Here is a 22009-nt window from a genome sequence, read left to right on the forward strand (position 1 = left end):
TTTGGTTGCCTAGCAGTCAGGAGCTGCTCAGAGCTCTGTTCCTGGAGACTGGATTCACTCCCTGTCCTTTCCAGACTCCCACCAGCCACTCTGGGTCTCCGTTTATTCACCTGTAAAAAAATCTAGCTAGAGCAGGAGCAGACAAACAGACCCATGGGCAGAAACAACGCTGCAGAGATGGGCCCCAGCACATAGTGGACTTAAGCATGTGACTCGGGTGGTGTTTCAAACCTGCCTTTGTTCAAAGCCACTTACTGGACAGTGTGGGGGCAACTGGCCAGATCTTGGAAAACAAATCCGAACCCGTTTCATGCACCTTCCATTGGTATACTTCTGAAGGAATCAAGACTTTTTTTTTTTTAAGATCAAGACTTTAACAATAAAAAAGAAATCTTCAATGAATACCTTTTCTAAATCATCTCAGAGCAGAACAAGCCTTTCTAAGGGTGGCAAAAACAAAACAAAAGAAGCCAGCCAGAAACAAAAAATAAAAGTCAGGGGCACCTGGCTGGCTCAGTCAGAAGAGACCGTGGCTCTTGACTGGGGAGGGGTTGGGAGTGGGTGCTGAGTTCAGGCCCACTTTGGGTGTTGAGATTACAAAATAAACAAACTAACTAAAAAAAAAAGTCAAAAAGAAAAGGAGTGATAAATATAACGGCATAAAAATTTTAAACTTCTGCAAGAAAAAATATACGACAGAGTGAAAAGACAACAAACTTGGGTCCAGGGCACGGAGGGCAGGACAAATGAGGCTAAGTGCCTTTTGAATAAAAACTCACCCGGCAGTAGGAAAAATGTCATTAACCCAACAGCAAAGCAGACATGAAGAGGCAATTCACAGGAAAGATGAAAGTGACAGGTTTGAGATGATCAGCCTCCCTTGTAATCCCAGCAATGCGGTTTAAAACAAGCGCGTGTTGCTCGCAATTTTCTTTTGCATTAGGCTAGGAAATAAATGCAAGCTACCAACTTTTTTTTCTTTTTAAGTTTACTTGTTTAAATAATCTCTATATCCCACGAGGGGTCTGAATTTACAACTCCAAGATCAAGAGCCACAGGCTCCACCCACTGAGCCCGCCAGGGGCCCCTGCAGGCTACCAGTTTCTTATCCAATTCTTAGACTGTTACCCATAGAAATGAACAAAATTAGTCTGACCACGGCCCAAACTGCACATGCTCAGTGTCTTTACTAACGCTGATGAAAGCCTCGAGATTTTTTTCTTTCAGGTACTACATTTAGATGTTAAAATGTTGACTCCAGACAATAGGAACGTGGTACAAATAACCCAGAAGGCCCAAACTGGCAGAAGCTGTTATCGGTAAAATTTGATTTAGCCAAAAGCTGATCTGTGAATTAAATATTTGTTACAAAAACTTATGAAAAAGGGGAGTGAGTGTTTAGTGGGCACAGGCTAAATTTATATGTGCTCCACAGGGGCCAGTCCCTGAACCCGTTACAGGGACTCCAGCGCCTCCTCAGCCCCTCTTCCCACCAGACTTTGCAATCATTCGAGAAAGCGGTAAATGGGGGAAGGGACCAGCGCCTGCGGGGACGGCGCAGGGCGCGGCGGAAGGACTACAACTCCCAGCAGGCACCGCGCCGCCCAGCCTTGCATTCCCAGAAGGCCGCGGGCGGCGCGCTCAGGGACCGTGCGTTCCCGACATGCCCCGCGACGGCCGCCAACCTCCGGATTTGAATCGAGTCAGCGCTCGGCGGTTGCGGTGTCGGGATGGGCGCTTCGTCGTTGCCCCCGGCCTGGCAGCTCTACCTCAAGGACCACCGCATCTCTACGTTCAAGAACTGGCCGTTCTTGGAGGGCTGCGCCTGCACCCCGGAGCGGGTGAGACCGCACGGGCCCCCGCCGGTTCCAGGCCCGCCCCTCCCCAGGGCCCCGACGCGGTCCCCGGGCGACCCCTGCCTCTGCGGGCTCCCGAATCCCGGGCGACCCCTGCCTCTGCGGGCTTCCGGTCCCAGGCGACCCCTCCCTCTGTGGCCTTCCGGGTCCCGGGCAGACCCTCCCTCTATGGGCTCCCGAATCCCGGGCGACCTCTACCTCCGTGGACTCCCGGGCCCCCGGGGCGACCTCTCCCTCTGTGGCCTTCCGGTCCCAGGCGACCCCTCCCTCTATGGGCTCCTGAATCCCGGGCGACCCCTCCCACTGTGGGCTCCTGGGAGCCTGGAGCGCCCCCGCCAGCGCCTGAGCCTCAGCTCTCCCCTGCAGATGGCCGAGGCCGGCTTCATCCACTGTCCCACTGAGAACGAGCCCGATTTGGCTCAGTGTTTCTTCTGCTTCAAGGAGCTGGAAGGCTGGGAGCCAGACGATGACCCCATGTAAGTCCCCCGGGCCGGCCTCGCTGCCGCTTCCAGGGAGCCCCGGCTCCACCCCCGGCTTTTGTTGTGGGCGGGGCCTGCAAAAACTTAGCGATGGGGCCCTGGCTTTGCAATTTCATTTTGTGCCCTAAACAGTTACCGCTGATGGCTGAGTCTGTGTGTCGGTGCCCCGGTGGTGCTTTCAACCTAATCAAACCTGATGTGGCCAAACGGCCCTCAGAGTGGATGCCGAAGAAAGGCTCGCTCTTAGGGTTCTGTACCTGATGCCTTTCAGGTTTGACAGAATACAGGAGCGGATCCTGTTGTGACCTGCGGGCTTCCCTGGTTACAGAGTTTTTTCAAGGTTTATTGAGGGGCACCTGGGTGGCTCAGGTCATGATCTCGCCGTTCATGGGTTCGAGGACACCCCACCCCCTCCCCATCGGAGCCTGGAGCCTGCTTCGGATTCTGCGTCTCCCTTGCTCTCTGCCCCTCCCCTGCTCACATTCTGTCTCTATCAAATATAAACATTACAATTTTTTAGTTAAATAAAACTTTATTGGACTGTAATTCATGTACCACAGAAACCACCCTTTTAAATGTTTTTATTGTTTTTTTTTTTAGAGAGAGTGACAGAGCATGCGCAAGCAGGGGAGGGTCATAGAGAGAGGGGGACAGAGGGGGCTCTGCTGACAACCGGCAGCCCAACACAGGACTCGAACTCATGACCTGAGCTGAAGTCGGACACTTAACCTACTGAGCCGCCCAGGCGCCCAGAAAGACAGAGCACAAGTGGGGGAGGGGCAGAGAGAGAGAGGGAGACACAGAATCTGAAACAGGCTCCAGGCTCTGAGCTGTCAGCACAGAGCCCGACGCGGGGCTCGAACTCATGAACTGTGAGATCATGACCTGAGCTGAGTCGGACCTCCAACCGCCTGAGCCACCCAGGCGCCCCTACGTGGTGTGTGTTCTGTTCTGTGGGTAATGATTTGTTTTGCATCCAGAACTTGCTTTAGAGCCTGTTTCAGATTCTGTGTCTCCCTCTCTCTGCCCCTCCCCTGTTCATGCTCTGTCTCTCCCTGTCTCAAAAATAAATAAAATGTTAAAAGTAAATAAATAAATAAATAAAATTCTGTGTATATGTTCAGATAGACAGTGACAGCTGACTTTCTGTATGTGACGCTGATGCCACGTTCTTTTCTCACCTTTTTTTCCCTGCCGGGACCGATCGCTTCCATAAATTTAATATTTTCCTCTAGAGAATCACCCGAGTTGTCTCTCCTTGGCCAGAAGAGAGTTGCTGTCTTCACGAATGTGTTTGCTCTCATGACCCATTGTTGACTGGGATGGCGTGGTGATCATACCAGGGATCACTGGCAAAGTGCTGGCTGTATTCTTGCCAGTGAAATTTTTTTTTTAAGTTTATTCATTTATTTTGAGACAGCACGTGAGCGAGCGTGCTTGTGCGAGTGGGGGAGGGGCAGAGAGAGAGTCCCAAGCAGGCTCCCAGGCAGAGCCCAACATGGGGCTTGATCCCACGACCGAGAGATCATGACTTGAGCCAAGGTCCAGAGTCGGCCACTTAACGGACTGAGCCACCCAGACACCCCGGGAGTGAATTTCCCAGTGCTAGAATATTTTCAGAGGCTAGTTTCTGCGGGCTGTCCTTTGGGTCTTTGTGTGGCTGTGCGTTCATTCCGGTACTGTTGTGGTCACTGCTGTCCACTGTGTAGGGAAAAGTCCCAGCGCAGAGAGTGAAGCCGGGGAGTCCCCTGGAGAAGCCCGGCCGATGGTGCCCTTATTCGGGACCAGCAGATTATGTAGCAATTCCAGGGAAATGACATTACTTCAAAGGGTTCCTTCCTTGAGGATTTTAGAGGGATTTGGCGTGTGCTACCTCTGCGCTCACACCGTGTCACGCTTCCTATTCGTCGAAATGCCTATTCATTTATACGGGACTCCGTATAAAACCCATCCGCCCCAAGCGTGGTGGCGAGACGTCCACGGGGGTGGGGGGCGGGGGGTGGTGGAGGGCAGAGACGGCCTGTGCGGCAGGGTGCACCGGGACCTCCCGCTGGCCCTGTGCACTTCGCACTGCGCTCGGAAGCCGAGGGAGGCGTGTCCGTGAGGCGGGGTGGTGGGTGTTGGTGACAGACGGTTGCTCTTCTCCCTCTCTCTCCCTGACTCTTCTCTCTTGACGTGCTCCTGTATTGATTTTTCTAGAGAGGAACATAAGAAGCATTCATCTGGTTGTGCCTTTCTTTCTGTCAAGAAGCAGTTTGAAGAATTAACCCTCAGTGAATTTTTGAAACTGGACAAAGAGAGAGCCAAGAACAAAATTGTATGTATTATCGGGAATAAGAACCAAGGGCAAGCTGTTGAGCACCTGTACCACTGAGCTCCCCGGCCCTCATTTTGGAGGGGCTCTTCTCCTCAGTTAACATTTGAAGCCCCTCGGATGCACATGTGAGGATACAAAGGACAGGAAAGCATCTGTCCTGGAATGTGGCCTTGGGGTCGTGCAGTCAGATGGGAGAGAAACGTGCTCCCTCCTGTGTTTAGCGTGAGGTGCCTTTGGTGGTGGGACGGCGGTGGTTAGACTGGCGCTCCTGCCTTCGGCGACGGTCTGTGGGAGGCCGTTCATGTGTGTGAGCGTGGTGGAGACAGAGGGTTTGGGAGCACATAGCTCCATTTCAGGGAAGGAGCATTGTGGGTGTTGGGGGAAAGGACCTTGGGTTTCTGCAAGGGAACTTTCACCTGGGGACAGGCATCCTAGGGTATCCGGAGAGAAGAGGGGTGAACCTGCGGACCCACTAAGGCGTGGGAACCCAGCAGCCCAGACCGTAGAGAAAATCGGGGCTCCCTGTTAAATCTGAATCTCAGGTACACAGGGAATAGTTTCTTAGTAGAGCTCATGTTTTGTATGGATGTATACAAAAAAATTACTTGGGTTTGTTTTTTTTTTTTTTTTTCCCCAGAGTTTTATTTGCTAAGTATGGCCGTGTTACAGAGCACAGACGTTCGGGGGTTGATACCGTAGCGAAGCACTGGGCTGGCGGTCAGTGTCCTGGTTCTGTCCCTGCCACTCGTGGGCTTTGCGGGTTGAGACCAGCCTTGGCCACACTTTCCCTGCTGCAAAATGGAAGGCTGATCTGCCCCGCCCTCCCGGTTTCTGAGGTCCTTTTTTGATTGAAAATGACCTTCCCTTTTAGAGATGGTTACGAAATAGTTCCAGTAGGGTAGGTTTTAAATGCTGAGGGCCAGTTATGTTTTGTTAGGAAGGGGGAAGAAATTGGTGGTCAGTATAGCAAAAGGTGTGGAAGAGGTGTTGACTCGTGGGGGCCTTGGGAGCCGCGGTGTTGGAATCGGGAAGTGGGCTGGGGAGAGCCTTCTAGGCTGGGGGCCCGCACACCTGTGAAGTGCCGAGGTATTTTAGCCTTCGCGGGCCTTCGAGGGCCGCCTGGTTTCTGTTAGGTAGTATTTCTGTTCTGCTTCTCGCAACCGTTTAAAAACGTGAAAACCATCCTTCGCCTAATGACTGTATGAGAAACAAGCCATGGGTCCCGCAGACCACAGCTGGCCGACCCCATTCTAGGTGACAGAGCAGCCTGTATACTTAGGGGACAGTCGTGAGAAAGCCGTCCTCCGGCAAGCAGGAGGGAGACTGATGTGTGGCCCGGGGCGGCTGAAACCGAACTGTGCGGCACTGAAACAGACAAAACGATGTCAAGTGGGGGGCTCTTGGGTGAGGGCAGTCAGTCCGTGGGGAGGGGGGCTCATTGGAGCGGGAAGCCCACCGAGAGACGCTCGGTCACCAGCATCTGCGTGCACAGTGGTGGGGCGGAACCGGACCAGGTGAACATCTAGGGGACCGAAGTGCGGGGGTGGGAAGAAAATGCTTTGCTTTCCCCCAAGGGCTGCTTTTGTTCTCCTCAAGTCAGGATAAGCAAATACTTTAACATGATGTGTTTATTTTTATTACTTTAATTATAAAATAAATAATATAAATTCCTGTAAGGAAGAATCAAAAGCCCTACCTACCTCTATACTTAGGGTGCCCACCATTAACGGATGTGTTTCCTTCCAGATCATTTTTAAATGTATGTATTTTAAAGAAGAATGCAAAGCGTAAGCTTTCAGACTTTCCTTATTTGGTGTATACTACTTCCACAACAGGAAAGTTTCTGTCGGCCCGTGGCACTCAACTATACCACTGTGACGTTCTAGAGCAGTGCTGCCCAGCACTGTGGCCATCGGCCACACTTGGCTTTTATGATGAAGATCCTGTAAAATGCAGAATTTGGTGCTCCGGTCATACAAACAGCATCTCACCTGTCCAACGGCTGCATGCGGCCAGTCGCTGCTGCGCTGCATGGTGTTTTTGTCATTGCGAGAGGTTTTGCTGGACGTGGTGTTGTAGAGTGTCAGCCAGTTGTGATTTGCTGTGAATAATTTCTAAGTTTATTCGCTTATTTTGAGAGAGAGAGAGCACACACGCATGCGCGCATGAGCAGGGGAGGGGGAGAGAGAGAATCCCAAGCAGGGCGCGAACCCACAAACCGCAAGACCGTGACCTGAGCCAAAATCAAGAGTTGGATGCTCAACCAACTGAGCCATCCAGACGCCCCTGCTGCAAATAATTTATCGCTAGTATAAAATACAACTCGGGTCCCCTCGGGTCCCCATGCACGTTTCCATGTGAATGGATGGTCACGTCGAGTCAGAGCCAAGTGCAGGGGACCGGCATCACCAGAGGCCTGTCTGCTTCGCCCTGGAGCACCCAGGTGGGCACTCTAGGGTACCGCCCTCCTGGAGGCGGGCTGGCACGCAAACCTCGTGTTTTGTAGGGGTAAATAAGGTTGGAGGCTGAAACCTTGAATGATTTATTAAATCGGTTATGTGATTGCAGTATGTAGTTTAAGATAATCGTTTGCCAGACGTTCTGGCAAAAGAACACGATGGAATAATCGTTTTGGGTTACACGGATACCGAAGGGACAAATGTTTGCTGTGAGGCTGTGGATTTCTGAGGCCCCAGATTTAAATGTGAGGCGCTAAACAGCGTGACGGGATCACCGACGAGCAGCCCACCCGGGTCCTGACGCACAGAAGGCCTGCTGCATCGGTAGACGGCCGGGGCTGTCGGGGGTCTAACTTGGGAGCACGCCGCACGCCCTGTGACTCGTTTTCTGCTGCCGCATGGCCACCTCTGCATTTAGAGAAAAATGAAATAAAGTGGAACCAATTAGAAAATAAATCCGTTCAGGGGACGAACTTCATACGGGAGCAGCAGAGAAGGGCCAGGCTAGAGTTTGTGGGCACCCACAGTGAGGATGAAGTGAGGCACGAGAGGAAGGAAAAAGGGGTCCTAAGCTCCAGATAGCGCATGTGTGCTCAGTGAGTGTTAATGTGTTTTTTTTTTAACTTACTTATTTTTTTAATAAATTTTTTTTTTTTTAACGTTTATTTTTGAGAGAGACAGAGCACAAGTTGGGGAGGGGCAGAGCGAGAGGGAGACAGAATCCGAAGCAGGCTCCAGGTTCTGAGCTGTCAGCACAGAGTCTGACGAGGGGCTCAAACTCAGGAACTGCGAGATCATGACCTGAGCCGAAGTTGGACGCTTCACCGACTGAGCCAGCCTGGTGCCCCTTACTGTGTTTTTCATAGTGAGTTTCTGAATTTTGCTTTGATCCACCTTTATTAAGAATATAGATAAAATGGAGATGTTGACCTCCGTGTTGTGGTGGTTAAATTACAGACTGTGTACATAGGGGCTTAATTAATTTTAGGCTTTTTTGAAAGAGAAGAAGAAAGTAAATACAAAATATATTTTGCAAGGCCATGGGCCAGGCGCCTGGCTGGCTCAGTGGGGACAGTGTGCAACTCTTGATGTGTATAGGTCATGAGTTTGAGCCTCCTATTGGGTGTAGAGATTACTTTAAAAACAAAAAAAAGCCATTGTCATCTTTCCATTGTCAGTAAAGACGAGGCTCCGTTACTAGGCACACTGTTTCTTGTCATGTGCTGTTTTCCCTTTTTCATGTTAAATTTTATTTTTTATTTTTATTTTTTAATTTTTTTTTTTCAACGTTTATTTATTTTTGGGACAGAGAGAGACAGAGCACGAACGGGGGAGGGGCAGAGAGAGAGGGAGACACAGAATCAGAAACAGGCTCCAGGCTCTGAGCCATCGGCCCAGAGCCTGACGCGGGGCTCGAACTCCCGGACCGCGAGATCGTGACCTGGCTGAAGTCGGACGCTTAACCGACTGCGCCACCCAGGCGCCCCTAAATTTTATTTTTTAAAGGCATTTTTTAATTAGTAATTTTAGCCTTATACATGCAGCAAAAGTAAGATATCCAAAAAAGTACATATTGAAAAGTAATTCTTTTTAATTCTTATTTATATTTGAGAGAGAGACAGAGTGTGAGCAGGGGAGGGGCAGAGAGAGAGGAAGACTCAGAATCAGAGGCAGGCTCCAGACTTGGAGCTGTCAGCACAGAGCCTGACGTGGGGCTTGAACCCATGAACGCAAGATCGTGACCTGAGCCTAAGTCAGAGGCTTAACCGACTGAGCCACCCAGGCGCCCCTTGAAAAGTGATTTTTTTGTTTTAAGTTAGCCTCTAATTAGACAACTATATATTTATATATAATATGTATGAGATCATGCGTGCAAGTGGAGGAGAGGGGCAGAAGGGGAGAGAGGGAGAGAGAATCTTAAGCAGGCTCCACGCTCTACACAGAGTACTCCCATGGTCGTGGGATCATACCTGAGCTGAAATCAAGAGGCAGTTGCCCCTAGAAAACAAATTCAACCCAATAAAGGTCTGTTCGTTTTTAATGTGTCAGAGAAGCCAAGGAGAACACAGATCAGGGTAGGGGAAAAGGTCCCTGGATCTGCTAATGAGGTCGGCATTTGTTCTCCTGGACACAACGCTTAGGGGAATGACAAGGTCGGAAGGCAGGTTCCGGGAGCCCCTGGCGGCAAAAGAAGTTCTTCTGTTTTAGGAGAAAGCTGATGTTCAGCAGTGTCTCTGAGTGGACAAGGAGAGGGCTCTGGACTTCACCTGGGGGAGCTTCGGAAGCCGTGCAGGGTGCTGGTCGAGAGCAGGGCCCTTCCACAGACAGTTGGACACGTCGCTGGCCCTCGGTTTCCTCATCTGTACGATGGAAATAATGATACGCCTGCCTCACAGGGACGCTGAACAATAAAGCAGTTCATGGGTGTGAAGCAGGTGGAATGGCGTTTGCGCAAATGTCGTCTGTTATAATTATTGGGGTGCAGTTTAAACGACAGGCCCTTGAGTTGAATCAGCACGTTCACCCCGTATGGCTGGGTGTCCCCCCCCGGCACAGCACCCGATTTACTTAGGTGCTCAGTAAATGCTTCCTTATTTTCCCCTTTTTTTTTTTTTTTAAAGTGATTTTTTTTTTCAATGTTTATTTATTTTTGGGACAGAGAGAGACAGAGCATGAACGGGGGAGGGGCAGAGAGAGAGGGAGACACAGAATCGGAAACAGGCTCCAGGCTCCGAGCCATCAGCCCAGAGCCCGACGTGGGGCTCGAACTCCCGGACCGCGAGATCGTGACCTGGCTGAAGTCGGACGCTTAACCGACTGCGCCACCCAGGCGCCCCTCCCCTTTTGATCTTGCCTGCAGGGTGTGATCAGGAAGCACAGTTCGGGTTCACGTGGCCTTTTTGTTTTTCTTTCCAGGCAAAGGAAACCAGCCATAAACAGAAAGAATTTGAAGAGACTGCAAAGAGAGTGCGCTGTGCCATTGAGCAGCTGGCGGCCCTGGAGTGACCCCCGGCCACCACGCTGGGCCCGGAGCGGAGCGCGGCTGCCCACGCACGCGCCCCAGAGTGACCGGCTCTTCTGGGGCCCTTTCCCCGCGCCTTAGGAAAGGACGTCCACGTTTTGAAATTAGAATATTTAAGCTATGCTTTTGGTTTTTTCTTGCAAGTGGTGCCGGGGGCTCCCTTCTGCACAGCCGGTGCTGCTGAGCACAGTGACCGAGTCTCTCTCTCTCTCTCTTTTCTTCGGTAGTTTCTGGGCCGTTGGTTCCTGGACTTTCCAGGGTGACCAGGTGACAAGAGTGTTCTCGTGGGCAGAGCCCTTTCACAGGGAAACATCTGGGCTTCAGGCTGACGAGCCGTGGAGCCTGAGATTCGATGCCCGAATGCTTCTGTGGGTCTGCTGTGACTGGACAGACAGAGAGTGAAGGAGACCATTTTAGATGTTATTTGTGTAATAGTCTAAGTTTCTAGCGCGCGTGTCTCGTGTGGTCAGCACCCCGTGTCACCTCACCTGGACGCGACAAGTCGTGCGGCCATCCTTTTCCCCCGTCAGGTCTGTGGTACTGCGCGGGCCTCCCTCACTCCAGAGCGGATTATACAAAATCCCTCCCCTGCCGAAGCTCTGGAGGTGCCGTGTGTGGGAAGGGGCTTCCTCGCCTGTCTCGTCACTTTGTGATCTTCAAGTTCGTACCGGGGGAGCTGGCGGAAGTCAGCCCCAGACTGCCTCGGGCCTCGAGGCGTGACAGAAGCCCAGCCGGCGGGAGTGCGGCGGGGGAGGGCAGAGGTCTTGACAGTGAAGCCAAGGTGTCTCTTCACCTCCAGCGGGCACCACAGGCACACCACGAGGCTGTGACATTTCTCTAAAACGGGTGGGGAAGAGGTCCTTGACGCGAGACAGTGCGTTTTCTAGAGGCCTGGCTCCCTGCCCTGGAGGAGCCGTCACACGGCTGGGGACAGGCAGGCTGGGACGAGAAACCCGCGGAAGGAGTTTCCTGGTCTTTCTGTTCCCGGGCCTCTGCAAACAGCTGCTTCCTGTTCGTGACGTGGCTCAGGTGGCTGGCAGGGCACCTGTGTCTTTCTAATGTGGACCCTCCTCAAGGAAGGCAGTGGAGTCGATGGATCTAAAAGGTGGATCGGGACTCTCTTTGGGGGGAAACTGGGTTTTATGGGGAACTTGTTTATATTGTTTGCCATCTTTTACAAGATCATCGATTGCGTGACGTCCAAGTTGGAGCAGTGGTGACGGGCATGGCAGCTGGGCTGCTCCCTCGGGCCCGGCCACGGTGCCCTCGCACAGGCTGCCCTCCGGGGGGTCCGGCCCCTGCACTTGTTGAACCTGAGCTGTGGCTTCCTCGTCTAACGTGGCGTCGTGAAACCTGCGCTGCCTCGGCTGGCTTTCTCGTGTCACGGTGTCTGTGTGAGACGCATCCTCAGCTTCTGAGGTTCTGCAATGTCCTTTTCTTACTTTGTTTGCATTATTACTTCGCAGAACATCACAAACTGCAGTTAAGTGAGCACAAAGCCATCCCAAGTCATTGGGCAAACAGGGTGACCCTTAGGTGGATTTGGAGACAGAGCAAGGTAGCGGGAAGTGGGTAGCAGAAATTGTCGTTGATGAAATTGCTTCGCCACTAGACAGCCCGACTGAGTCGTCAGCCGCACGCCGGCTCTCCCTCCCCGAGCACAGTGCAGTGGCTCAGGAACTCGCCTCAGACGTGTGGGGACTCGGAGGCCACTGCGGGTGATCCGCCGGCCCTGGTTGGCCGAGTCTCCGTTGCCGCTGCTCGCTCCCGCACACCCGTGCCCCGTCCACGTCGTCGTCTCCACACCGGTCCTCCCTGCTGTCCTCCCAGAGGCTCACACAGCAGTTACGGTGACAGATTTTGTTTCTCCCTCCGTGAAATCGAGCTGCAGGGTGGATTGTTTCGGCCCGGTTGGAGGTCATCCCGCCATTTCTGAAAAATAAAAACGACTTCATTTCAAACACTTCATTTCAGGGTCTCCTCCTGGGTTTTTAAAGTCTTGTTGGGTTTTTGTCGTGGTTCCCTAGCCTGCCAACTGCTGCTTCCCGCCCACACGGGTGTGGGGAAGGGCTGAGCCTTGGCAGACACAAAGCCGGCCCTGGGCCACGAGGCCCACTTGTGCGTGTCGTCTGGGCCCGTTCCAGGTGTGAACCAGCTATGCAAGATGCATCTCCGGCTTCTTTTTCTTCTTAAAATTTTGTTTAGTGTTTACTTTTTATTCTTGAGAGAGAGAGAGCATGAGCAGGGGAGGGGCAGAGAGAGGGAGACACGGAATCCGAAGCAGCCTCCAGGCTCCAAGCTGTCGGCACAGAGCCCGACGCGGGGCTCGAACTCACAAACCGTGAGGTCATGAGCTGAGCTGAAGTCGGCTGCTTAACCACCCGAGCCCCCCAGGCGCCCCACATCTCAGGCTTCTATTTTTCTGCCACATCTCAGTCGTTGAGTAAAGTGTGCTTTTCCCTTCAATGTTGGAGAATATTTATTGCAGTAGTTTAGTTGGGGGAGAAAGCATTCTAGCCTCTATACTCCTCGAAGTTGCTTATTTTTGGTTATTTGTGCCAGTCGGTACGTGGATACTTCACCTTAATAACTGGTCCTTACAGGTCGGCTTTGTAGAGAAGCTGGCCCTTTGCACAGCGGGCAGTGATGCAGTTCTTGGCTTTGTCGGGCTGTGCTGTGGAACGGGACCGTGCTGGAGCTTGACCCTCAGTCCCTCCCGCGTTTGCACGTCTACAAATGTATTTTCTGTCTTTCGTTTTTGTTTTTAATCTTTCTTTAGAGAGCGCAAGTGGGGAGAGGGACAGAGAGAGAATCTTAGGCAGGCTCCACACTCAGCGCGGATGGTGGGTTGTCAGGTAGATAGGGTGATTGAGAGGTTAGAGCCCTGCGGTCTGCCTCGGGAATCGAATCGTCCACCTGCCCCAGCACTGTGAAGAGGACCGGCCTGACCAAAAGTGACCCGCCAAGTACGGAGCCACTTGCCACTGTCTGCAGGTCGGCACCCCTTTGGGGTGCTGACCATTCTTTGCAGACTGCCCTTGAAAATAACTCAAAATCGTCTCTGAAGCCTCCTGTAATCTTACCTGCGTTTTGTGTGTGTGTGTGTGTGTGTGTGTGTGTGTGTGTGTAGACTTGCAAAGAGGCAAAGCTTGGCCAAGATGGTACAACTAGTAAGTATTAGGGGTAAGGCTTGAACCCAGGCATCCTGGCCTCAGAGGTGGGCCCTCCCTGATTCGTGATGCCGCCCGGCCTTTCAGGGGTGGCCGGGGTCAACTGCCTGACTCTGGGGGCTGAGGCCTGTCTTGAAATCCGTTTTTCAGATTTTGTCGAAAAGGCCTTCGTTCTACGGAACTGAAACCTGCCTCCCCAGGGTTTCCGTTGATCAGCACAACATTTTTAAAAATTTGAACTAAGATTCATGGGAGCTTGAGAAGATAGCACGAAGGGGCCCCATGTACCCTTCACCCACTTTGTCCTGTTGTAACTACAGTAAGATGTCTGTACTTGCTTTCAGCATCTTTACTGTTGGGACGCCTGGGTGGTTCAGTCAAGCTTCCGACTCTTGGTTTCCGGCTCAGTTCGTGATCTCACAGTTCAGGCCCTGCACCCGGCTCCGCACTCACCCACCCACCGTGGGGATCCCGCTTGGGATTCTCTCTCTCTGCCCCTCCCCCGGCTCTCGCGTGTGTTCTCTCTTTGTCTCGATAAAAATTGGAAAGGAAAGAAGGTTCTGTTGTGCAGCTCAGCTTGCTGTGAACCAGTGTTGCCGGCACAAAGCGTTTTCTTGTCTGGGCCCAGCCAGGGTGAGTCTAGCCCTTAGAGCAGAGCAGCTGAGCCAGAGCTTTCCTCACCCCTGGGCTCAGCCTACAGGATTTGAGCCCGTTTTCAGCTGACCAGCCAAACTGGGGCCTTGACTTCTCTGTGGTTATTTTCCACCTGATCTCACGGTGGTCCCATCTACCCACTCATTCACTCAGATGCTTGTGCATCTGCTGTGTGCGCATGCTACGTCCAGGAACTGAACCAAGGCCAGAGAGGACTCGTCTCCTGCAGGGAACTCGGGAAGACCAAGGCCAACAAACGGCCGTATGGTGTGGAGGCTGAGAAGACCATGAACTCTGCATTGGGTGGAACTGAGCTGTCTGTCCAGGAGCAAGGAGGAGGCTGCCAGACGACCAAAGAGGGGAAAGGTGTGCCAGGCAGAGGGAACAGAAGCGTACGTTCCGGAGACTGCAGGTGCATCCCGTGATGGGGCATCAGTGGCACCTTCCTGTTACCCTGTTAGCAAAGCTCCATCAGAGGTGACCAGGCTCACAGATGGACAGATGTTGTCAAGCCCAGCTGGTTGTGAGGAGCCCTTCACAGGTCTGTCGGTCCCCGGGGATGAGACTGACTAGGTATGTGGCCGGCTGCCTCCCAGTTAGGGCCAGGTCCCTCCTGTCCCTGATTTTGGTGGCGATGTCCTGGAGATGGGCGTGGTGCCTGCCAGGTGGCCACCGACAGCTCTAATCATGAGTTAAGAGTTGATGGAAGACGGATGAACGGTGAAAACGGGGGGGGGGGGGGGGGGGGGGTGTGTCACTCTGAAAAGTGGCACTTTTCCAGAGCCAGGCTAGGGTATAATTTGGGTCCATCCCAAGGACAGAGACTGGGGGAATTCATCAAAGTAGCCCCTCGAGGGCCAGTGCTTACTGCCTGGGGGACAATCCAGTCAGCGGCTCCAACTTCACATTGGGTTTAAAAACACTGAACTTTAAAGCAGTGAGGCGTAGACTGCTAGCCTGGCCGTCTGCACTGGGGTGTGGGGGGAACACTTGTCTATTCTGCACAGAGCTGCATGGCCCTGTGGGAACAGTGGCCTCAAGCAGTGCTGGCCCTGGCCCTGACAGCAGAATCCTGTTTAAGTTTTATGGGGGTGCAAAGAAGACCCTTCGAAACCAGCTCTGGCTGAACAGCGGGCGTCACTGGGAGGGAACGTGTACAGCACACAGCCAGAGAGGGGCTCCTCGGTTCTCCCCGGCTCTAGATTCATCCTTCAAGCCCACAGGAAGGCTTTGAGCCAACTAAAGCAATCTTGGTCCTTGTCACCTTATAGGTAAACGTTAGGGTCGCTAGTCACCCTTTTGCCCTGCAAGCCCCACCTCCATGCTCCCTGCCCTTCTCACCTCCTGCTTTGTAGATGCCTGTCTCGCCCAGAACACCTGCTTTGTGTTTGCTGAATTCTTTCACCTGCCAGGCCCAATGCCCCCTGAGAGAGAAGCCCCCCGCCCCAGGCACTCCCCAGCTTCAGAGCAGGGCAGGGGGCACCCACAATGCCACAGCTGGGAAGCCCCTAGGCCTGCTCTGTGCCCCAACCCAGCCTTGGAAAGGTGCACAGCCTGCAGGAACCCCAAATGATTCCATGGGCTCTGAATGCTGCTTGAGGTAGTGTCTCAATGACTGCTTCCTGACTGTATTCCTCAACCCTAGTGGAGGAAAAAGGGCTGGAACATTCAGAAACGAGAGCCTGGGTGACCCTGGGTCATGAAGCTACTTGGTCCGAGAAGGGCCACCTTCAGTGACGATGTGGACATCAGCCTCGGACCCTGTCTCTGCAGGCTCTGCCCGGCGCTGTGGGGCAGCCACCCACCATCCAGGGGCCCAGAGAGAAGGCCCCCCCCCCCATCACCCACAATTGCACCCAAGAGAGCCCCCTCCCTACCATGCAAGTCATTGCCTGCTCCTGGGTGGGGGCCCTTTGAGACTCCCCTGCTTCCCACCCACGGCGTCTGACCGTGTCCTAGAAGGCGCCTCGTCCATGTTTGCTGAGTGAGTGAGGGACAGGCAGAGCCGGGCCCTGCCCCCTGTGACATTTGTAATTAGAAGCTAACTGGAAGCAAGCCTTCACCCTCCTGCGGCCCCCTCGCCAGCCTGCCTAGGCCCTTTGCCCACCCACCCCACTTCACCGGATCCCTCTGGTTAGTCGGAGACCGATTAAGACCAGGACCGCAGGGCCAGCCAGCGGCCAAGTGCCCCAGCCAGGGGCGGCTGCCTCCCACCATTCAGGCTGTCAGCTGCCTGCTGAGCCCCCTCCTGGGACGACACAGGCCCCACCCTTCCTCCTCCTCGGCCCGGCCGTTTGGAGGCTGAAAACTCAAAGGTTTAGAGCGATTAAGACATTTGTCCCGGGATCCAGTCCAGCGGCCGGCCCCTCGGTTCGCTGGGATTTGAACCCAGGTCTACAGCGGCGCTACCTGCCGCTCTGAGACTTCGTTCTGTCCCCTGGGGCCCAGCTCTGCGATCGCCATCGCCGAGAGGTGGGACCGATCTTCCTGCGAACCTGGGGGGGGGGGGGGGGGGCGTATCGCGAGGCCAGCGCGCAAGCAGAAAAGGGGGCGCCGCGTCCCGAAGAGGCTCAGAACGGACGCACCGGCTTGCGCGCCCCGGCTCCCCGCGCCCAACCCTGACCCGGCCCGCTCCCCAAATCTCAGGCGCTCCTCCCCGCCCTGGCTCCCCGCGTCCCCCTAACCCTGCCCCCCTACTCCCCGGCCCGGCTCACCAAATCCCGGGTGCCCCATGCCCGGCCGGGCTCCCCCACTCCCCATCGCCCCCCGCGCTCTCCCACTCCCGCGGCCCTCCCCGCTCCCCGGGACCCTGCACCCCGAGCCCCGCATGGCCCGGCTGGGCGCGCTGCTCAGCTTCGCGCTGCTGGCGGCCGCCGTGGCCAGCGACTACCGGTACGTCCTGGAGGTGGCGGACGCGGGCAACCGCACGGGGCGCGCCGCGCGGCGGTCCTGGCACTCGGGCTCTGGCGCGTCTGCGAAGGTACGGCGGGGCGGCGGGCCCGGGGCGCAGAGGGCGCGGCCAGGGTGGCGCCCCCGCACGCCCCCACCTCCGTCCCCTCCCAGAACCGGCTGGGTGGTGACAGTCGGGCTACCAGTGCAGGCGCGGGAAATGAATGTGTTCGGGGGGTGGGGGTGTTGCGGGACCCCTTAAGGACCCAAGAGCCTGGGGAGCAGGAGCCGTGGCCAGTCCCCTGCCCGCCCTGGTGTGTGTGTCGGGGGTGGGGGCGGGGTGTCTTGTGTTAGTTAGGAGCTGCGGCACGTACTTGACAGATGACCGGTCAGCCCCAGGCTCTCAGTGAGCTCTGCTGCTGGCTGATGCCTGACCTTGTCCTTGCTCAGCCTGCAAGTCGTTGCCGGAGAGGGAGAGAATGATGCTTCTCAGGATGCAAGCTGGGGGGGGGGGGGGGGGGCGGTGGCAGGAAGGAGGGGGCAGAGGCAGGGACAGGGGGCACCCAGGGGCCACTCTGCGGTTCCTCCTCACCAAGGGGTATGGGGCCCTTGGGAAGGCACCCTGGGAAGGTGACCACCAGCTGTGTCTTGATTGCTGGCCCCAGGGTTGAGCCTGGCACAGCCAGGGCTCTGGGCTGAGACCCCCCCCCCCCATCTCTCTACACACACACACCGCTGCCCCCACCTGATCGTCTGACATGCACACGGGCACAAAACAGGAGTGCCACGTGCATTTCAGACCTGTATAGATGCTGCCAGGTCCAGAGAGAGGAAGGCATTCCCCACCCCCCACCCCGGGGGGCTTCCCCTGCACAGAACCAGCCCTGGGGGTCAGCAGGCTCTGTGAGAGGGTGTGAACGTGTGTGCATACGTCAGTGTGAGTGCAGGCGTGTGTGCACGGAAATGTGTGTGGTGAGCTTGTGTCCCTGTGTGTATGAATCAACGTGTGAGCATCTCTGTGTGTGTGACTGTGTGCGCGTGCGTGTGCCCGTGTGTTTCCAAACGTGGGCGCGTGTGCACGTGTGTGCAGGAGTCAGACACCCCATGACCTGCACCTTTTCCTGTCCAGACAAAGCCACATGTGAGCACGCACACGGCCCCGGGCTTAAGGTTGAGGGCGGCGTGAAACTGTAGACAGGCATCCGTGTCGGTATCGTGTGTATGTTGTAGAAACAAAACACGAGGTCTGAAACCCTCCAAACCCATTTGGAGCCGCGGCTCTGGGGTCCAGGAGAGAATCTGACGGGGCTCCGGGGCCACTGGTCAGCCCACTGGGTTCTGGCAGGAACCTCGCCGCGTGCCCACAGGCCCACCCATCTCAGAGGAACACAGGGTGGGTGGTGGCCAGGCAGCTGTCCAGCCCACCAGGTTTCGCGTCCTTTCTGCTTTGCAGGGCAAAACAGCTGCGTCCCCCTGAGCGACCCCTTTGCCGGCGAGAGCCTGGATGCCTCCACCTCGGTGCAGCGCCTCGTCTGTGAGTCCTGGGCCCGAGTCACGCCCGTCCCTTCCCCAGTCTCCAGGTGAGACTGTCCTGTGAAGGCGGACCTCCAGGCAGACAGGACTCTGAAGCGCTCACCTGGATCTGCCTTGGGGGGGTCGGTCCGCGTCCCCGCCCGCACCCTGAGCCCCCGCTCCTGGCAGCCCTCCACCGAGCTGTCATGGTGGTCTTGCCCCTGAGCCTCGTCCTTGTCGTGTGCGGCTGGATCTGCGGCCTCTTCGGTTCCCTGGCACAGAGCGTCCTGCTGCTGCTCTCCGCCGGCTGCTACTTCTTGCTGGGAGGTGAGTCCTGGGGGCCTTGGGTCCTGGGAGGGCGTGCCTCCTCTCCTGCCACCCTTTCCCCGCTCCCATCGGTTGTGCTGAGCCTGGGCCCACCCTGGGGATCCAGCAGCAGCAGCCAAAGGCACCTTGGGTGGCAGCAGCCTTGACAGGGGCAGGGGCAGGGGCAGGGGCAGGGGTAGAGGCCTTTATAGTAGGGACAGGGGCAGGGGTTCTGGCTGTGGGCCTAGATCGAGGGATGGAGGAGCCCTGAGGTTGAGCTTCTAGGCATGGGAGGCATGAGACTCCCCGAGGCGACCCCAGGACCTGCCCTACTAGACCCGCAGGAAGGGCATGGGCTGACCCCTACCTGTTCTCCTTCCCAGGCTGGCCTGGTAGGAGGAGGAAGAGTGGGCAGGGCCAGGCATTAAGACAGGTGAAAAGGGGCCTCACAGTCCTTGGCAGTGACCCCAGCCTAGCCCAGACGATGACTGGTGACAGTTCATCAGCTGACATTCATCTAGACTCTGCCGGGCACCGGGCCAGGCACTCCCGCAGGGGTGCAGCCGAGGCCTCTCTGGGTCCCAGCCTCCAGCTGAGACGGTCAAGGATTCCCCAAGGTCAGCAGGAAGCTTCACTGCTTTTTGGTGCCGTCTGCCCCTGGCAGCCAGCCGGTGCCCCCAGAAGCCCAAGGCTGGAGGTCACTGATGGTGGGCTGGGGCTCCTCGGGGTCAGTCCTCAGTGGCCTGTGCTGTCGGGGGTGAGGTCTGAGCCGAGTCTGGCATCCGGGCCAGCTCTACTCTCAGGGCCATGGCACTTGAGACCCAGACCATGTGGGCCTGGGGCTCCCTCTCGGGCAGGCCCGCCTCCTCCCCAGGGGATGCTGTGCCCTGTGGGAGGCCTTGGTCAAGACGGACTCGGCGGGCTTGCCTGGAGCCAAGAGACTGGGGGACCAGGAACCTGGGCATGCATGTGCTTTAGAGAATGAAAGCGGGAGAAATCAGCTGTGGCCTGACCCCAGAGACAGGCTGTGTGGGCCCAGATCCAATCAAGAGGACCTTGGGAAGCCAGTAAGAGAGTGGAACTGTATCCGGGAAACCTTGGCGTCAGGCTCTCAGAACCAGGGCGCTGGCCAGTGGGTGGAGGGAGAACCTGGTTCAAAGAACAACGCCTCACGTGCTCCCCTCGCCCAGGGTCCAGTCTGGCTGCACCACTGCTCTCCTTGCAGGGGGGAGGGGGGGGGACTCCTTGGAAACAGGTCAGCTGACATCATTGACAGGAGCCCGTCCACGTGGCAGACACACTAGCTGTAGGGGCTCAGGGACAGGAATGTCACCCCAAGGGGACCTGTCTGAGGCCAGTTTGCCCCACGCCTACCCCCACCATCAGCGCCGTAAGAGGAGGAGGGACAGAGGGGTCGGGGGCGAACACCCAGCCGGACGGGGTGCCCCCCCACCCCTGAGACAGGAGCATGAGTTCCCCTGCCCCTGCCCAGCTTGAGGCTCCGTTGCCAGCCAGGGGTGGAGGTCAGCGGCTCAGAGAGTGGTCTGGCAGGAGCTGGAGCTGCTGTCCCCGTCCCCGGGCCGGGGGACGGGGTGGGGGGGTTGTTCCAGGCGGGGAGTCAGGCTCCAGAGCTTACACCGCGTCCCCTCCTCTGCCGGGCTGGACGGAGGCAGCCAGTGGGCAGCCTGGGTGGCCTGGTCGGGAGCTCTGAGCGCCACAGGCTGAGACAGACACCTCTGTTTTGGGGACTCCCGCTGCGTGAGAGCTCCCGCGGGAGCCTGAGAGCGGCCGTTCGTCAGCCCTGCTGCGGGGTGGTGACCCCAGTTCCAGGGCCCCCTCCAGGGGGCTTCACGTCCTTCCCCAAATTGAATCCAAAACTTGTGCTGCGGCTCTGCCCAGCCCTAGTCTGGTGGCCGTGAGTCCTGCCTTTCTCCTTCCCATCTTTGGTCAAGTGAGGGATCACAGAGGGCTGGGACAGAGTCAGGCAATATGGGGACCCCAGGACTACGCCCCTTCTCTGAGCCCCAGTGACATCCAGATCAGCTCTGGTCAGCCTCCTGCCCTTGGCTGGGCAGAGTCCAGAGGGAACCCTGTGCCAGGAAGTGCCTGTGGAGGGCATCAGCACCGACCCCCCCCCCCCCACCCCACCAGCTTTCCCTACAGTTGGCACAAAGGGTAGGCTCAGCCTGCAGCTGTGGGACACGGAGTGCTTCTCTGGGGTGGTCCTTCTGACTCGGGGTGAACAGGAAAATGTCCCAGTGCCCAACTCTTAGCTTGCCCCAGAACCTCTGGGCACAGGGTCACTGCACCCAGCACCCTGTGCAAAGTCGGAGTGTCAGAGGGAGGAGGGTGTTCGCTTCAGGGGAAGACGGGGTGATGGGATCAGGCAGGCAGGGCCTGGATCGGAGACCTTGGGGGCGGGGAGAGGGACTGCAGAGGCCGGACACTTAGGCTAGGGCCAGAAGGAGAGGAGGGGGTAACCCAATGAAGCGGGGGGGATGTGCAAAGAAGAGGGAGCCTGGTCAGAGCTCTGGAGCCCCCGACTCCCAGTAGAGGTCACTAGCTGTGTGTGTGTGTGTGTGTGTGTGTGTGTGTGTGTGTGTGTGTGTTGGGGACTCCGGGGAATACAGGAGGGTGCTGGGATACAGAGATGGTTTATGTGAGTCGGGACCGTTGCTGGGGTGTAGGTGGTGCTGTTTGTAAGGGGTTTTGTGGGGTGAGTTTGGGGACTGGATAGGAGTCTCCGCTTCCCCCAAAGGCCAGTGGACAGGGGCTCCGAGGCCGTGTCTGCAGGACCGCCTTGGCCAGGACCTGGTTAGGCAGCTGCCCCCAGCGGGCAGCCCCACGGAGTGGTCCCCCTGCCCCCTCCCCCAGGTGCCCTGACCCTGGTGGGTCACCAGCTACTCGCACCTGGCCTTCCCTGAGACTGCCCACCAATACGGCCCCCCGGACGTCCGCATCAGCTTCGGCTGGTCCGCAGCCCCGGCCTGGGGCTGTTGCGCCTCGGAGGCACTCAGCGGCCTCCCCCTGCTCACAGCGGCCCGAGCCCTCAGCCTGAGCCGGCAGCCGGGTGTCCCCCGCCCCGTGGTCATCTGAGTCTCAGAGGGGCGAGCGGCGGCGGGGAGAGGGGCTCAGTTTGCCCTCGCATGCCTAGGCCTGGCTGGAGCTCTGGCTGGGAGGGCACCCCTGGGGGTGGGGCAGGGGGCTGGGGGCAGAGCCAAGGATCCGGTCTCCTCTTGCTTGGCAAAGCCAGATGTTTGGGGGGCCTCCCGTGCCCGGTTTGTGCCCTTTAAGGACTAACTGGTTTGGCCTCCTCTTAGGCATGAGATGAAGGGCTCCCAGCAA

The 22009-nt window shown here is 56.5% G+C and overlaps 2 protein-coding genes across 2 annotated transcripts; both read left to right on the forward strand.

Annotated features, from left to right (window-relative positions):
• The first annotated feature begins 1648 nt into the window (after positions 1-1648).
• Positions 1649-10256, forward strand: BIRC5 (baculoviral IAP repeat containing 5). Its single transcript, XM_047833712.1, has 4 exons — positions 1649-1841; positions 2223-2332; positions 4535-4652; positions 10028-10256. Exons 1-4 carry the CDS (start codon positions 1731-1733, stop codon positions 10115-10117), a joined length of 429 nt encoding a protein of 142 aa, XP_047689668.1. The 5' UTR covers positions 1649-1730; the 3' UTR covers positions 10118-10256.
• Positions 10257-16784: 6528 nt separating this feature from the next.
• TMEM235 (transmembrane protein 235) lies at positions 16785-21760 on the forward strand. Its single transcript, XM_047831850.1, is given in 6 exon segments — positions 16785-16911; positions 16914-16937; positions 18300-18380; positions 18548-18685; positions 21539-21557; positions 21559-21760. Coding segments are annotated over 6 exon segments (591 nt in total).
• The last annotated feature ends 249 nt before the right edge of the window (positions 21761-22009 follow it).

This window comes from Prionailurus viverrinus, chromosome E1, assembly GCF_022837055.1.
Source record: "Prionailurus viverrinus isolate Anna chromosome E1, UM_Priviv_1.0, whole genome shotgun sequence".
Classification (NCBI taxonomy): Eukaryota; Metazoa; Chordata; class Mammalia; order Carnivora; family Felidae; genus Prionailurus; species Prionailurus viverrinus.